This window comes from Pyrgilauda ruficollis, unplaced genomic scaffold, assembly GCF_017590135.1.
Source record: "Pyrgilauda ruficollis isolate IOZ18807 unplaced genomic scaffold, ASM1759013v1 scaffold2, whole genome shotgun sequence".
Lineage (NCBI taxonomy): Eukaryota > Metazoa > Chordata > Aves > Passeriformes > Passeridae > Pyrgilauda > Pyrgilauda ruficollis.
This window is the reverse complement of record NW_024519206.1, coordinates 24,387,017-24,405,068: the sequence shown is the minus strand read 5'-3', so window position 1 is coordinate 24,405,068 and position 18,052 is coordinate 24,387,017. Positions and strand designations below refer to the sequence as shown.

Below are 18,052 nucleotides of genomic sequence, written 5' to 3'. Positions count from 1 at the left end.
GAGAGAAAAGGGGAATTAGGGAGGAGGGAATGAGAAAAATAACATTATACTTATGCGTGACAAATGACACATGCAAACTATTTAAGGCACTGCCTTTATGTTATATTAGAAAGTCTGCTTACTAACAGAACTTCCTACAACAGTTCAAAGTAAACATTTAGATATGTCTACAGAATCCTTATATAATATTTGTAATATATGTTTCATATATATATATATATACACATGTGTTTGTAACACACTTCTCAGTTATTCAGGTTTTTCTACTGGTTTTTAAGATTTTTTTCCAAACTGATCCAATTACTGAAGAACTGACACAAAAAAGTTGTTCCTGGCATGCTGCATAAATTCTTGCTGATTTGTAGCACATTAAATTCCCTGTTATAAATCAAAGAGGCCAAATAATCTCCATTCCAGAACATTGATACAAACCTATGCAAAAACATTTCTTTTAAGAAGTTATATTAAGGATATGTAGATAAACTAAAAACAGGATAAATGCTGCATGCGTTTATTACAGTAATATTCATATGTAACAAAGATGATTTTTTGGAAACAGAAGACATGACTGATACTAACTTTGGTAAAGCACTTAAGGCATAACATGGGAAAACAATCTCCTCAATTAAATCAGAGAGACTGGAATTAGTAAATTAGTTAGGAATTCAAAAGGGGGTGTCAAAGGCTAGCAATGAGAGAAGAAAAAGAAGCTAGACTGAATATTACTACTGGAATTTCTTCCAAATAGGCCTTCAGGGAAAAAGGTGGGGGAAAGAAAAAAAAACCAACCCAAATAACAAAACCAAACCAAAACAACCCAACACCAAAAAATCCCTACTAAAGTAAACTTGTCTAAAAATGCCATTTTTACATCCTTAATCAGCACAATACCAGTAAAACACCATCCATGAGCATTACGAGAAATCAAGAGTACAAAGGAATACAGAAGGACCTAACTTTATGACTGTGCAGTCCAGTTTAATAGGTGTATGATGTAATTAAAAGTGCAAGTTTGTGGACTTAGTCTTAATAAGAGACTTCTGTTGTAAGAAAGAAAGACACTTTAGACGGGATTGATGAATAATAGCACATGTCCCACTAGTGTTTGCCAGTCTCCAAGCTAGTGAACTGATGGGACAAAGAAAGACCTACACAGCCTTAACACAGGCCAAATGATATTTAATGGTACCACAGCTGAAAAGAGACTCTGTATATTATCCTAGACACACTACAAAAAAATTGTGCAAGATAAGTGAATTCAAACTGCAACAACCACTGAAAAAGCACAAAGAGATGAACAAGAAGCTCATCTGTGGAAAGAGTTTTGGTTGACTCCAATGGGAATAAAAAAGTCTGACTTTGAAGATGTTGCTTTATAATGTATGCATGAAAAATGCATTATATAACAGCAATGAACTGCAACAGAAACCCTATGATACTCCCACAGGTTTAGATTCTCAGACACCATGCATTCTTAGCCAAGCTTATTTTTAAGCCTACAGAAATAATTAAGCTTATAAAGAAGCAACTTGTTTTAAAGAAATCTATTCCAGTCTAGGTTTTTGTTTGGGTATACCCCTTACTTAAAGCAAATAGTTTTGTATATTTGTTTCCTCAGGTCCCTCTGCCATCTTTCTGTCTATAAGGATGCACAGTTCCTTACCCCTCCCAACCCCACTACACGGCCCACAGCATTTACATCAGCAAACTGGGTGGTCCTGGCTGCAGAAATTGAAATTATCACCATCTGGAAATAGTCTTCCAGCCTAATAACCACTGAGAGGTGAAAAAAATTCTTTTAGCCTGTGGAAAAACATCAACCAAATTGCTACAGATTAAAGGAAATTAGTCCGTGGCATTTTCCAGATCAAGGAAAATTGGCATTATGAGTGGCTTCTTGCATATTATATTTAAAGTCTTTGAATATACAGATTCCCACAGTTATTCTGAAACCATAACGTTTGCCAGAAAACAGGCAGTGCCTGAAAACCAAAACTTTCTTTTGAAACTTCAAGTGTTGTCTTCCTGTCAGAGCTTAGGGAAAACCAGACACAAAGCAACCTGCAGGTTTGTTCCATAAGCATTCAGTTACTTTCAAAACAGTTTTGTATGTTTGAGTAATGTGAACACACTTGGGAAACTCTCTCTCTCCTCTCTTCCTGCGCATTTGCGTCTTGTGGTTTGAGCAGTTTCACAAAAGAACCGTAACTCAGTGAAGTATTTTCTTTGTACATGTCCAAATGCTGAACTGATCTGGTGACCCCTACCGTGCCATAATTGTATTTTCTCAAGTGTACCATTTGCATAGACTTTAATAGAGTCATCTTCAGCATATGCCTCCTTAATGCAGAAACTGCATTTATTCTCATCAATAAATACAGAGAACTGTCAAGGTGTATCTGACTTACAGAATTAAGTGATAAATGCAAAAGCTTTGGAGAAGTTGCTACATCTATTTTAAAACAGAATAGCATATTTACTGCCCCATGAAAGATATCTAGGTCCCGGACATGGACTTAAATAAACACCTCCACAACTGTTTTGATAACTAATAGATTAAATCCTACTGACTTTCCAGCTGCAGCTAACAGGAAATTCTAACATGCCTACCCAGCACTCTGAAAAAGTAGGTTTTAATACAGCAGGTTCACTGAAGAAAAAGTAGCATTTGGGAAACTAAAACAAAGCTTTAAATAACATTTTTAAACCAAAACAAAACAAAATCCCTGCATAAATATGTCTGGCAGCTGATACAGTCATTCCACTCTAAGTTCTTGCTCTAGGGCATTAATATGAACACAGAAGAAAACAGATGTCTTGATTTCACATCTACTTTCACATTTTGCATATTACACTTAAATTACTAAAACAGCATTGCTTCTGAGGCAGTAAGACAGCCCAAAGCAAACACTGATCCTAGAATTCAGAAATTATTACCAATTTATAATCTGAGTTTAGCCTGACCTAACGGATACAGCTCTCTTCATTGTCTCCTGCAGGTGTCCATGGAATTCAGGTCTGAAGGACACTTCTAGCACTCATTTCTTTTGGTCTGTCTATTTAAAGCCTGAACCAGAAGTTCTACTTACTGCATCTCTGTAAAGCTGTGCCTTTTTAGGTACCCACATTTCCTATCAGTTCCTCCACACAGGTACCTATCTGCATGGTGTGTATCCCATCCTCTATTTTACAGTAGGTTACGTCTCTCTGGTCACATTTCATCACATTTTACTTTGGCTGCAATAGCAATTAAAGAAACAAAGTGTGGACAGAATAGAAGTGGAGGCAAATGTATAGGTCAACACACAGCAGTTTCTTTAAGCCTAATAACCCAATTTATATATTGAAATAAAGTTTTTGGTATGACTTCAGATGCTTCTATTTTACAGATGAAAAATATTTAACAGCTATGTTTTAAATATGTTAAATGTTTTCTATTTAAACTACCTGCCTCAGCTTACATAATGTTACCTTTTTCTCTAGAAGAATCAATTTAAAAAGGATCAAGACCTGAAAAAAACACAAAAAGAAAAAAATGGTGAGCAAACCAGTGCCATTTTTCAAAAATTATGTGCAAGCACAACCTCTTGTTCAAGGTTTTATGTTAATCACTGCATAATAATCAAATGACCAAATGCATCTGACCAGTGAAAACCAAAGTTCCAATACCCTTTCTCCACCTGAGCACAGATTTAAAAATAGCATGAGATATAAAAAACCAATAAACCAAAACCTCCACAAAAAAGAACTGTGTAATTTGAATCATACATAGCTTAGCAGAAAGAACACGTTGCGCAATTCCAGAATTTTAAAAAACAATAAACTACATAAACATAAAAGAGTTCCTCCACAGAATTACTGAAAAAAATCCAGCAAAATACCAAGAGGAATATTCACCTCACCCAATTTTAGGCATCTAGATCAAAAGTGGCTGTCCACACTGTATACACTCAAGGAAAAACACAGATGCTTCTGGGGTATGATTGGCAAACATCTGAAGTTAAACAAAAATTAGTTCTACCCCAAAAATCTACTGAGGAGGTGCAAATACACTGTGAAATTCAGATTCTCAAAGTTGTTTCCTTGATGCATCTCAGTTAATAAAAAATTCTAAATGCTATTTGTACTTTAGCTATAGCACATATATTCAATTTCAACAGAAATTAGGAAAAAGAAGGACAGATCCAAGTCACCTCAGGTTCTGTGATGGCAGAAGCTACAAAATTTACAAAACACAGGAAAAATGTTCCAGGTTGTGTCTGCACAGACTTTATCAATAGTCTTTTTATCACATTCATCAAACAAGAAACAGGAAATAGAAACAAGATCACAAATGAGATAGCATTTGCACTTTGGGACAGGACTAAAAATGTCACACAAACCTAGAAATCTCCAGGAATCACTCAGAGTAACAAAACTCCTTAGTCTGGAATGTGCTTTCACTGAAGTTATGCAGGTGGAATTGCAGGGAAAAATCAGGAGGCTGAAAATAGCAGTACTTAGGAAACAGTCTTCTTACTCCTAGCTCTGCTATGTCCAGATATGTTTATTTTTCTATTATATTTCTATTTCTAAATAGCGCAGTCCTTTAAATATTTAGTAGGGAATACCTACCTTGTGTCTAAAATGGAGAACAAGATCCCGAGGAGACAGACCTGAGACACCAAAAAGAGAGCAATTATTAACAATTCAACAGCTGATGGCAATACTAATTTACTTCTTGTCACCATTCTTCAGCACGTGGGTATGGATTCTATGTGTACCTGGTTATTTCAATAGCAGAATTCAGACAAAATTCCCTTCTTTTTTTTTTTTTTTTTTTTTTTTAGTAGGAGTAAGAATTCATTGACAATAGAGACAAGAATAACATTAGTAATTGTGCTCTGACTTAACACCTGTTGGCTGCCACACAGCATTAGGGAGCCACTGAGGTAAATACTACACTGTGCGTTCAGCAAGCACAAGGAAGAGTCAGAATTGGGTGGTGAGATATCCTAAATAACAGGTAGATGCAAACTTGAACAAATTGATGGTGCGGGGGGCTGAATCTAAAACTTAAGAAGGTATTGTTTACCAAAAGCAGATAAACAGCTGCTAGTCAGACTGTTAGGTCAAGGAGTAATATGGTTTTCAACCTGCAACAGACTCCTATTATGAAAGCAACACTACACTTTACATTTACTTAAATCCATTAATAGAGAAATGCAGACCTCGGGTGCTTAACCTGTTAATGCACATCAAGAAATTAGCTCAGGAGAGGCACATGTTGTTTAGTGCAACATCATCTCTGCTGCTTTGTACAAAACAAATCACTTACCAAGATAAACTTGTGACCCTTCTAACGAAGTATTGCCCAAGGAACTATTCATATGATCATAAAGTTCCTGCAGAAGTTAGAATAAAGGCAAAAAAAACCCCAGAAGGTGTTAATGGCATACAGTCACACAAAATCCAGAATAAATAAAATTCACTTATTTAAGGATTTCAAGGCTTACTCCAGAAAGAAAGCAAAGTTTTACTACCGGAATCAACAGAGATACAGGCTGACAACCACACTTGTATCTCATAACAATCAGAAAGCTGACTCTCTGTCAGATTAAGGTAGTACATTTAGTTCATGTTAAAGTATTACAGGAGCTGAATAACTGAATGACTTATGCAAAAGGAATATCTGAGCATTAAATTAAAATACTAAAGTTTGCGACCATACACTGAAAGCTGTTCTGTGTGTATTTTACTGGAAAGTTACCTTTAGAATTGAAATTTGTGAGAAGTCTTTTTCTTCAAAATATGCATGTGTGATGAGTTGCAGCTTTGCCTGAAGTAACCCATACAAAGGCTTGGAAGAAAAACAAACACAAAAGCAAGTGAATAAAACTATTTAGTCACTCATTTTGAACTTTAATCTTCTTCCATGCTTATGTTGCAATACTGACACTTTATTGTACACAGAGTTCATGGATGAGCAGTCCTCAGTAGCTAACTCCCAGCATCTTTCTCCCATACTCATTTTAAATGATGATAATTTCATTTTCTTTCCATTTGCATGTACCATACCGTCACTGAACATCCTTCTGGAAAAGCAGGTTCCTGGTTTAACACTGTTCATAATAGTAACAGCTCCAGTAATAGCTCTTCCTTCAGCTTTAAGCACAAAAAGAATTTCTGTTCCCTGCCTGGTGACCAGCAGCTTTTGATGAATAGTAGAAATAAAAGATATCTCTTCACAACAGGAATGTGCTGTATGTGTAGCTATCAGAAAACCTCCCTCACAGTTGAAGGTGGTAGCCACTCTCTCCAGCTACTATGCTAGATGATCTTTGAGGCCCTTTCCAACCCTACCTATTCCACGATTATACTAGCCAAACTCCTCAATTCTACCACATGAAATTGAGTTAGTAGCATTTAAGAAGGATCAGAGTATCCTCATCCATGACAACAGGCAGGCACTTTTCCAGTTACAAGCAGATACCACAAATCAAGGCGGCTCACTCAAATGTTATAGCCTTCCAATTCAATTTTACTCCAATATTTTGTTACTCTGCAATGGCTAAGACAGATATTTGAAGTCAAATGTTCCAATAAGAATATGGAACAACAATTGTTAAGGTTACCTGAAAGTGTTTTGGGAGTTAAACAAACATTCTTACCAGCTGACTGAGAACACAGACACTTTTCTGTACAGTTTCTCGGGTGATGTCTGCTTGCCGTACTTTTAATGCCTAAGAAATAGAAGTATTAAAGTATTTTTACCCAAACATCATTTCAAAAATAATTATTTTCCAAGTCTAGTTGCCACATACTACTCCCCTATTTAAACAAAATATTAAAACTAGCTATCTTCAGTGGTAGAATATCCAAACCATGCAACAGTATGCTCTTATGTTATCACAAGGGATAGGCTGGGAAGGAGGGGCATGGGTGTCATCCCCTATGTTAAGGAATGGCAAGATTGTGAAAAGCTGCCTCTGAGAAAGACACAAACAGGTCAAGAGCTTGTGGGTAGAAATCAAGCACAGGACCTACAGAGGACACCTGGCTGGGGTCTACTACAAGCTGCCTGATCATGCGGAGCCTGTCCATAAGGCCTTGCTTCAAGAATAGGAAGCATTGTGCTCACAAGCTCTCATCCTAATGGGAGAATTCAACCACTCGGATGTTGGCTAGGAAAGCAGTAAGTCTGTGGATGCCCCATCCCTGGCGGCTTTCAAGGCTATGTTGGATGGGGCTTTGAGAAACTGGTCCAGTGGGTAGCATCCCTGCCCATGGCAGAGAGCTGGAACCAGATGATCTTTAAGGCTCCTTCCAACCCAAACCACTGTATGACAATTCTATGATTCTACCTAGTAAAAAGGGTCATAACACTGACATGTCAGAGCTGTATTCTCATCTCATGTCCAGCAAAGATCCAAACACAACTGTGACAATTGGCAAAGCACTGTTTAAAAGACACTAGTGTGAGAAAAAGGCAATAGCCTGGAAAAGGAAATGGCATTTTATGGGGAACATATGGGAGAGAAACCGCAACACATCACTTGCTCTTCTCTAGCATCATCTGTGAAAATGGACCAGATTACAAAGTCTCTGCTTAGAAATTTCTTGTTTCATATTCAAGCATCTTTTTTGAGCCACTCATAAAATAAAAGTTTATCCACAAAATAAGCTACATTCTCAGCCAGAACAAACTGTCCCAGCACTTAACAGCAAACATAGAAGTGGTGAGGGCAGAATACAAAGAAATTATTCACTTAACTGTACAAAACAGAAAATGTATGGACTGCAGCCCACACATCAAAAAGGACAGATGGAGAGAGTGCTAGAGCTGTCATATGAAACACATTGGGTTTTATTCTAGTAGTTCCAAAGAGCTCATTTTAAAGATCTATTTATCTTCTTAATTGGTTACTAAAAAGCATAAACTGGAATCAAGAGCAAAATAAAGCCAAGTTAACACACAGCAAGACTCTAAATCACAGAATACAGTGAAGGCTAGTGCAAAAATAATGAGTGAATGAAAACCAATGTGGAATTTAGTTCAAAAGAAATGGAATTAAAAACTGCATGAGTAAAATTTCTCCTAGAGCAAGAACAGGAACTTGAAATATAATCAAGATGTAATTAACACAGAAACAGAGTACATAAACAAGTCATATATTCAGAGGGTGAACTCAAACCCACATGACATTCCAGATTATTGGCAATTCACTGAAAAAATAAGTAATTTAAAAAGAAATTTGTAATAACTTCTCAATTCTAAGTGCAGAGATCATACTGCCACTACTGTTTTTGAAAACATGGGATGATTTGAGTAGATTGAGTACTTAATTTCCTCAGTGTGATCACGTGCACACTGTGGCTCGCCTCAATTTTTCAGTTTTACTGCTAAAGGTTGGTATCACTAAGCAGCTGCCATGAATGGAAAGATTCCAGTCATCTCTGTAAGTGTATATTTGGCAATGGGAGCAGGTGAAGACAAACATCCCTACACTTGCATGGCCTGATCCCAGGAAGTACTCAAATTATCTACAGGGAGAAATTTCAACTTTTTCTACCCAAAAGGCCTACTGCCTGAAAACTTAACTTTGCCACTTGACAGACTGTCAGCTGAGTTTTACTGCTTGATGCTGATGGCTGGGTTGGCTCTCAAGAAACAAAATGTATTTTTCAAGTGCCCCGAACATTTCAGAAGATCACAATACACCTGCTGATGTATGGGAAAGAATACTTCTCTGGATCTACATACTGTGAGCACTTTCACAGACTTTTAACGTAACACAATCATGCAGGTTTTGCCTGTTGGTATAATGCAAGCCACTGAATTTTAGGTTTGTTAATGCATCGAGTCTATTATTCATTAATATAACTAATTCACAACTTGGAAAGTTACCTTTGCTTCAATCTGCCGATAGCAGGAGACACCATACACTGTGGTTCGATCCCCACATCTCGGAGGCAGGTGGAAAAACACAGTATCTAGAAAAAAAGACAAGACTATTTTGTCATTCGCTAACAAGAGTTCAGTATATTTATTTTCAGCGCCCCTTAAAGGTTTACTGCAGTAATTACTGGCAGACACTTATTTCTGGAAAAAAAAACAAAAAAAAAGGAAAAAGGAACAAGTCACCTATAAAGTTATGTCTGGACCCAAATTAGTTTTCACATTACAAGATAATTTGTGGAAGAATCTCCAGGTGTGCAGGATAGCTTCATGTTTAGCTAAACCAAGCCAATATTACTTTTCAGGAGCAGCTACTGACAGCAGAGAAGTGCCACTGAAAGCTACAGGCATGCTGCTTTCCCAGTTCAGGACAAAGGAGCAAAGGCAAGGCACTGTGAGTCAGTGTGTAGCTCAGAGTGTGATGCCATTAAGAAGGCAAACAGAGTCAAGGTAGGAAAAAAACCTCAAAGACCAAGGAGGACACACACAGTTGAAAGGTTAGAGCAGCTCCTACCTCTGCCAAGGTAGATATCTGCACAACCACCAGCACTATACTACCAAAAAGAACTTGTGAAACCTGGTCTTACAGAAAATAATTACTGTCTCTGTAAGTTCAAAATGAAAAAGAAAAGTATCTATAAAATATGACACAAGAAAGACTTCTATGGCTTAAGATATACACACACACATACACACACATACCTGCTGCTACTGCAAAAAAGTTGTTAAATCCTAAGCACAGACAGTTGTACTCTCCTTTCAAAACATGAGTGAAATCTTTTTTGAAACCAACTATTAATTTTTTGTTTGCTTCATAGTAAGAAAATGAACAGGAGAGACAATCCCATATGCATTATGACCAACAGAGAGGGGGACTTTTTATAACAAAGCTTACTACCTTGATTAAGTTTATATTCTGGAGATCACCTAGGGTTTTAGAAAGCCTGTATGACGATTTCTTGTACCAAGACATCCTCTTTGCACAAATGCAACTATTACAGGAATTAGTTTAAAACTCAAAAATCAGATATCTAATAAAGTTACAGTAAATGAAATACAATTATTATCAGAAAATCTATTTGCCTGGTTCAAATTCATGTGTATTCTTGCCTACAAAACACGAGGATATATAATTCCCCTTTGCTGCCAACTCTTTTTTGTCCTTACCAAAAAATAAACATTTATATTCTTCTAGCACAGCAATAAAAATGCTCAAAGCTGAGTATTAACTGGAATGGTACTGAGACAAGAGACATCAGGTAAATGCAGCTGCATGTGATTTTTCTAGCTTTGAATGTAGCCTACTTCTTGTAATGTATTTAACAATGCAGAAATTCAGCAAAAATCGTGACCCAGAGCAATAAGAGCAACACTCTTATTGCTGCTAGGAAAGGGACTATTTTGATAAACTTCCTTTGTTTCCAAATGAGATCTCCAAAAGCTGGACAATAAGGAAGCTAAGTATATAATGTTAAAAAAACCCCAACAAATTAAAAGTAGTATTAAAGGGTTTCTGTGATTTTGCTGTTTAAAGTGACTTTCTTGTTTGCTCTGCAGGAAAAAAAAAAAGATGAAACTGGACATAAATATAAATGTCAGGGATTAACAGAACTGCTAATAAAGGAATAAACGCAATTCTAAGAAAAATAAAAAGTGCCACAAACTTGTGGTGACTATATGGCCAATGGATATTTCTATTTTTATTCTGCCAACAAAAACCCTTTTAAAGCTCACACCATTACACTGACATGGCTTTCCAGGACTTGCAGGTCATTTTAAGATTCTCTAAATTAGTGAAGGAGAGCTTATTCACCCTTCAAATAACTTCTGAGAAAGCCAGCAGCCTTGCTTTTTGCTAGAACTATGCAAAATTGGTATGCAACCCTGAAGTTTTTACTGACATCTGAATTCTGAATGTAGGAGGTACACCATTACTTTCACCTAAAGGAACGTATCATTGCCAATGTATTTTGCAACTTCAACAAAAAGTGCAGGAAGTATAATAGTAAAGAGAATCACCGGTCAGCTGTTCAGACATCAAGTTTTTACTATGGGCTGCAGTAGAAGTACACACAACTTTTCTCTCTCATTTCTCACCTTCCTGATAGTTGTGAGCGCCATCCGGTAAGGCAAGGAATGGCAAGTACTTCCATTCCTCTGGTAAACTGTGGCTGTCATGTCCTTCTCCAGGTTTTAGGGGAGGATACGAAAATTCAACCTAAACAAACAAATGAAAGCAAAGGGGAGAAAAAGAGAGAATACATTACAGTTACCATACAAGCAGGCCTCTATGATTCAGCCTAGTACTTTTTTCCTACCAATATTATGGAAAAAAAATGGTTTTCTTCCAACTAGCATTGCTTGTCTCTTCCTTCAATGCACCCACAGACTGACTTGTGTGGTTTAACTAACAGGCCTTGGGCAGATTTGGCTTTTAGAGCATAATTCCTTTCCCTCAAGAGAAATGAAAAAAGATCTTCAAGCAGAAAACAGCACCCAAGAGCTGAATGTCTTCTTCCCTGTGTGCACAGTGCCAGCAGCACATTGCCACACCTACAACAACAGCAGGGGTCATCGCTGGGGCACACACATCCTGAAAGCAGATTTGGCTTCCGAGCCCTTCAGGTGCTCATGACTGGGTAATGCTAACACATGCAGGCCTCTCTTTTACCCTGCAAGACATTGAATCATCTCAGACACTGCAGTAACAGTAAAACACTGGTTTATATATTTTTAATGTCCCTGACTGCAACATGTTCTACACAATGGCCAAAAGCATCTCCTTTTCCTTTCACCAAGAAACCCTGCTTTTCAATTTTGCCTTTCATTTAATTGCCATTTTCCTCTTTTTCCTAGAAATAGGGACAACTTTTCCATTTCTTGCACTACACTACAAATCTACCACACATCCCCACAATCAGCATCTTTACAGTGCAATCTTCTTTTCCTATGGAGACCTCTCTGGGTTTCCAGCCACTTCCACCAACTCTTTTCCAGATGGTATTTCTTAATTCACTGAACAAAATCTAAACACAAATTTCTCAGTAAAAGAAACTGTTTATTGACACTGCAACTTCTCTGCAAGGATATTTAGTTAGTAAGCATCAATAGTGAGCTGTAAAATGTATGTACACATGGAAAATAAAAAACATTACAAAGCAAGCATATAAATAATCTTAGCATTTGATGGATAATGAAATAAAATAGTAATAATAATAATAAGATCAAAAGAAAAAACCTGAGAAAGATGAGAGTACCAAGGCAAAGTGAAATTCTTCACCTTAACACACGATGTCACTGTCTACAACTGTTGCCAACTTGAGAAAAAGGTACAAAGGACAAGAAAACACCAGGAGAAATCAGCCTTGCTACTTGTTGTATCAATTTGAAGTTTTCTTATTCCTTGTTATGGTGGGTTGACCCTAGCTGGACACCAGGAGCCAACCAAGGCTGCTCTATCACTTCCCTCCTCACGTGGATAAGGGAAAGAAAATGTAATGAAAGGCTCATGGGCTGAGCTAAGGTCAGGGAGGGATCACTCACCAGTCCCTGCCATGGGCAAAACAGACTTGGCTTGGGGAAATTAACTTTATACCAATAAAACAGAGTAAGATAATTAGAAGTAAACCCAAATCTTTAAAATACTTTCTCCCCACCTTAGAGTGGGTTAATTCTTTCCTGGACTTAACTTTATTTCTGATTCTCTACCTCCTCTCCCAGTAGTGCAGGGGGATGGGAATAGTTCGTGGTCAGTTCATCACACGCTGTCTCTGCTGCTGCCTCTTCTTCAGAGGGAAGAATCCTTCCCCTGCTCCAGCATGGGGGCCCTCCCACAGGAGACTGCTCCATGAACTTCTCCAAAGTGAGTTCTTCCCACAGACTGCAGTTCTTCATGAACTGCTCACCAGTGTGGGTCCCTTCCACAGAGTGCAGTCCTTCAGGAACAGATTCCAGCACAGGTCCCCCATGGGGTCACAAGTCCTGCCAGCAGCCTGTTCCAGCACAGGCTTCCCACAGGGCCACAGCCTCCCTCAGGCTTCTACCTGCTCTGCCATGGGGGTGTCTACACATGGATATCTGCTCTTCCATGGACTTCCATGGGCTGCAGGGGGACAGCCTTGCCTTACTGTGGTCTTCATGACAGGCCACAGGGGAATCTCTGCTCCAGTGCCTGGAGCATCTCCAGCCCTTCCTGCTTCACTGGCCTGGGTGTCTGCAGGGCTGTTTCTCTCACATACTCTCACTCCTCTCTTCTCTGCTGCAATTTGCTTCTCTGCAATAACTCTCCTTCTCAAGAACAGGATCCCAGAGGTGCTACCACCACCCCTGATGGGCACTGATCAGCCCTGAGTCTCTGCTTGGCTCTGTCAGACATGGAGGAAGCTTCTGACAGCCTCTCAGAGAAGCCACTCCTGTAACCCCCTGTAACTATGAGGAATCCATAGAGTCTTTTAAACAAAATATGCCCTTAAGAAAAAAAAAAAAACCACATCAACTTCTAAATGAGAAACAAACACTGGAATTAAAGAGCAGAGAAACTGTCTGCCATTTCGCACACACATACATCCTGAGAATTCCCTCTAACCTTTAGCAGGATTCCCATTATCCTTTTCAAGTCACAAATAAGAAAACTAAAATGGTAGATAAAATTAAAACAGTAGAAACATAAACGTCCGCAATATCACACCTTTTTTGCTGATGTTCAGATTCAAACTGGCTGGCTGAAAACACTGTTTACAAAATTATTATTAGAATCTTGCAGGAGTAACTTTAGCAATAAATATAGCATAGTTACTAAGTTTAAAACATAGATAGTCAAGGAGCATCTACACTTAGGTCCTGACTCAGGTATTTTATTTCACTGCATGGCCAACAGCGAGGCATTCAGATTCACCCTCTGGAGGAGCTTCTTTCTAACAAATACAGAAGAAACCCTGAGTTCCTTGGATTCCAGCAAATACCTTCAATGCATCATTCCTGACAGGGAAATACTTTAAGGATTTAAGATATCATTGCTTCCAAGCACCTTCAGAATTACCATTGTATTTTGCACTCCAGCCAAATAATGAATTAGGAGACAAATTTAAAGGAAAGATGGGTAAGATGAGTCAAGCTACATAAAAAACACATATTCACTAAGAAACACTCCTTTATAAAGTCCAGAATAAAGATGAGAAATCTGTCTCCTCTGTTCTTTTTACAGTGTGAAATTTGATGAAGAACTACTTTGTTCTAGCTCACAATATGCTATCAACATCGCTGCTGCTATCAGATAATCCCAGCAACAGGGATTTCTGCAGGTTCTGTCAGTTCCAAATTCAATAAACTGTACAGGCACTAATGACACTGATGACAATCTTGTTTCCTATTAGTTGTCTTCTTTCAAAAACCAGTTTTAATATAAATTTCTGTATGCATGTGGATGTATAAGAGAAGATCACAAAACACAGGCAAATCAAAATTAAAACTGCTTAAGTGGCCTTAAGTACTCTATTTTACAGATATGCTTTATTATACTCCTGATTTACATTATGATATACTATTATTTCTCCTCCTCCCCAAGAGGATACATATAGGACATATCCTGGTTTCTAAGGAGGAATCACATTCACGTAGTTTAACAGAATTGCTGCTGGCCAAAGTACCAAAAGTGTGGAAGTAACAAAGAAACAGGAAAAAGGACAATCCAAAAGCAAGAAGAGCATGCAATCCCTGGAGCACTTCTGTTCATCCCTACTCCTACTTAACAGTTCCCAGTCATGATAAAGTTTGACTTTTTGATATTAAATAAGCAGTCACTGCAGGTGGGACTCATGTCAGCTGACAGTATGTCAAAAAGCAAGACCTCTGAGGCAGTTTTCTTAAGCATTCTGCAAAGTCAGATAAAACAGACACCTGCAGTGGGTGATTCATGTGATGTGTTTCTTTTGACCATCTCTGAAGAGAGCTAGCTCTAAGTCTAACTTGCAGATGACTGACTTAATGCAGATGAAACTCACCCTAACTGTTCCCCATCCTCTAGATGTTCTGCTTGATTTCTCCAGCTCAGTTTGCAGACTTGCATCAATTGCAGTTAGGAATCCTTTGCACGGAAAGAAACCATTATTTCAAAAACAAAATATTACAAGAATATTGAGCAGCCTTAAAAAATGGCTAAATTCTCACAGTTCTTGAAAATTATGAAACTGAGCAGTGCACATGTATAGAGGTGGTAATAATGGGGTAAACAGAATTTCAGTTCTATCAGTTCTGAGTTTTCAGACAACTAGAGTCTCAGTAAAAACCTTTCCCAGCCTGCGTGTGCAAATTACAGAGCAGTGCTCCTAGGGAAGGCAACTTAAAAAGTTATTTTTTTATCATTTTCCACCTTAAACCCAAGACTAACCATGACAGGGGGAAGAGATGGGACTACTAAAGAGACTTGTCTCATACCCCTTTTTCACCCTCTTCACAGAATGAAGAAAGAGGAGCTCATTTTTTATTTAAATAAAATACGTAATGGCTTGTTACGTAAAGCCATCCACATATGCATGTGCATACATAAACATACACTTAAATGTCCCTGTATGTCATTAATATATGTTATCACTACAAAAATGCCTGCAAATATGAGAATTAAAATCTTTTCATAAAGCCCAGTAGTCAACAGGAACAAAGATATACACACAAGTTTTTAGAGCTGACTGCCAGAGAAAATTTTACAGGTTTTTGTCTCCTCAATTGAATTAAAGAAGACTCCTCAACAAGATGAAATTCAAATTCAAAGCTGAACTCCTGAGAGACTTCAAAATAAACTACATAAAACATGAACTACTACCTCCATGCATTTCTTACTCTTCCAAGTGTCAGGGATCTTCATTCCAGCTGGAAATATTGGTCACACCTGTCAAGGGGTTTTGATGGCAATGCTTTTTGTCTGTTCAAACTGTCATGTTCTCTAAGCAGATGGGTCCTGATGGATTTCAGAATTAAAAACAATACAGAATATTGTCTTGAGGTTTAGGGGAGAAATAAATAACTGTGCTCTTCACTACACAGAATACTTCAACTCTTATAAATTATCAAGATTTACTGTTAAAATCAAATATAGTTTATAAGAAATCCTTAAATGGAAGTACAACTGAATTTCTGGAACTAACATTTTTTATTTTCCGGGAATTCTACAGCATTAGCTAACCTTCAAAATGCAGTTTGCATTGAATCTAACAGTTTGGATTCAAAGCACCAATGAACACACAATTCTAGTGGGGGGGAAAAAAAAACAAAACAAAACAAAAAAATCGAGGCAATCTGGTTTTGTTCCTTGTCTTTAAAGGCACTTCCTAGCCAGAATAAATTTACTACACATTCATTAAGTCACAATAAGAAAACATGAGAGCAGGCAAGGAAAAATGCATTTAAGTTTCCACATCTAGGTATTAACATGATAGTTCTTCTTCAAGAAAAATGCATTGATAGTGTCTTCTACTAAATTGCAAGTATACAATCAGAAGAAAGGTTAGAAAAGGACACTGATAAAAGAGGAATTTACAAATATATGAGCATGTCCAGCTAAACTATTGCACTAAACATTTGACAGGCAGTTGGCATTCATTTTACACTCAGGTAAGGTTGTTCTCCTTATCTGTGGAAAGTGCTTAATTTTTAATCAAAGCAGAATCCTCAGTGAGCACTAAACAGCGATAATTTAAAATGTGCTGGCAAGTCAGTATAACCTTCCCATTCTGCTCACTTCATCTACTATCACATTTGAATTAAAGTCACAATATAAGCTCTCCTCTTTAGTACAGGCATTTTGGAAGATTTCTCTTAAGTTATGAAAAAACATCTGGACCCAAGTAAGTTTTTGCATTGGTACAATGGAGAGATTATTTAATCTCAAAAAAATCTGAAATCTTTAGGATGACAGTGTTATACCCAGGATGCTTTCAGTAAGTTAGAGAATCTAATTGACAGGAAGCAAACCCATTCCATCCTCTAAACAATTGCTTTGATTTCTTCAATTGCTTCGACTGCAACAAACAGGTAGGATAATTGCTTGAAACAAAGAAAAGGAGATCAGCAAAACTCACTAATTAAATTTCTATTTAGAAAAAATCTTTTCCCTTCATAAATTCTTACAACACATTTAATTTCAAGGATACCAGCCCTTCCTCTCTTAAAAAGAAAGGCAGAAGTATGCTAAATAGAGTATAACTAAGCAGCAGTAATCAAAGAAAAAAAAACAGATAAAAATTACACCTAAAACTTGCTACTTCTTTTGTAAATAAGTCAGTAATTGTTCTTCACTCAAAGTAGAGATTTCTAAAATCAGTTTTCCCAATTTATTAGTCCTGGCATAGCAAGACCCAGAGAAGACCAGTACAGCAATGACCTTATCTGAATCACCCTAACAACTGCAGCACGCAGCCAAGTGAAAATCTAAGAGCATTGTTTGTCTTTCAGCACTAAGAACAATTTATTACTTAAATGACAATTGAATTTAAATTACAAACTTCCCCCACTTTTGCACAGCAGAACAAACAGACCAGAATCTGCAAACGGAAGAGTCTATGCACATAACAATAATGCCTATGCAGCAATATAATGACCAGAGTTTTAAATATATGTTATATATTTTCTATAAATATGAATATTGTAACACCTATGCATAATACATGTATATAGGCATACAAAAAATACACATGAAGAATACATGTAATACATACTTACATAAATATATTTTAAAATACATTATATACACAAATAGCAACAGCAGAAGAAATCACTGTATTACAAGGAGGCAGGGCATAGTTGTTTCTATCCTTTCAGCTCCTGAAACTGGTACTTCCATATCTTTCCATATTGCTAAAGCCACAGAGTGGCCACTTACACAAGTTTTAAGGTACCATTTGTAGGCACGATATCACCATTCAAGTTTGCTTCAAAAACTCTGACTAGGTTAGCAAAGCTCTGACTCTTACTGAGGCTCTTAAAAGATAAAAGAACCCGAAACACCAAAGCCTTTGTTTTCAACGCCATGCTAGCATGCATTCTAGACAGTCTTTCCAATTATTTAACATTTTATTTTTATAGTCAGAGAGTTCAAGCCCTATATCAATACTATGCTTTGAA

General features: G+C 37.4%; 1 protein-coding gene across 1 annotated transcript in view; it reads right to left on the bottom strand.

Moving 5' to 3' along the window:
• The window catches only part of AVL9 (AVL9 cell migration associated), a 41,827-nt gene that overhangs the window by 14,826 nt on the left and 8,949 nt on the right, over positions 1–18,052 (bottom strand). Inside the window, exons 2-8 of the mRNA XM_041466584.1 lie at positions 11,036–11,156; positions 8,888–8,973; positions 6,651–6,722; positions 5,750–5,839; positions 5,318–5,384; positions 4,615–4,655; positions 3,472–3,510 (exon numbers count right to left, since the gene is read on the bottom strand). Of these exons, the coding sequence (XP_041322518.1) occupies positions 3,472–3,510; positions 4,615–4,655; positions 5,318–5,384; positions 5,750–5,839; positions 6,651–6,722; positions 8,888–8,973; positions 11,036–11,156 (516 nt within the window). The remainder of the gene's footprint in view (positions 1–3,471; positions 3,511–4,614; positions 4,656–5,317; positions 5,385–5,749; positions 5,840–6,650; positions 6,723–8,887; positions 8,974–11,035; positions 11,157–18,052) is intronic.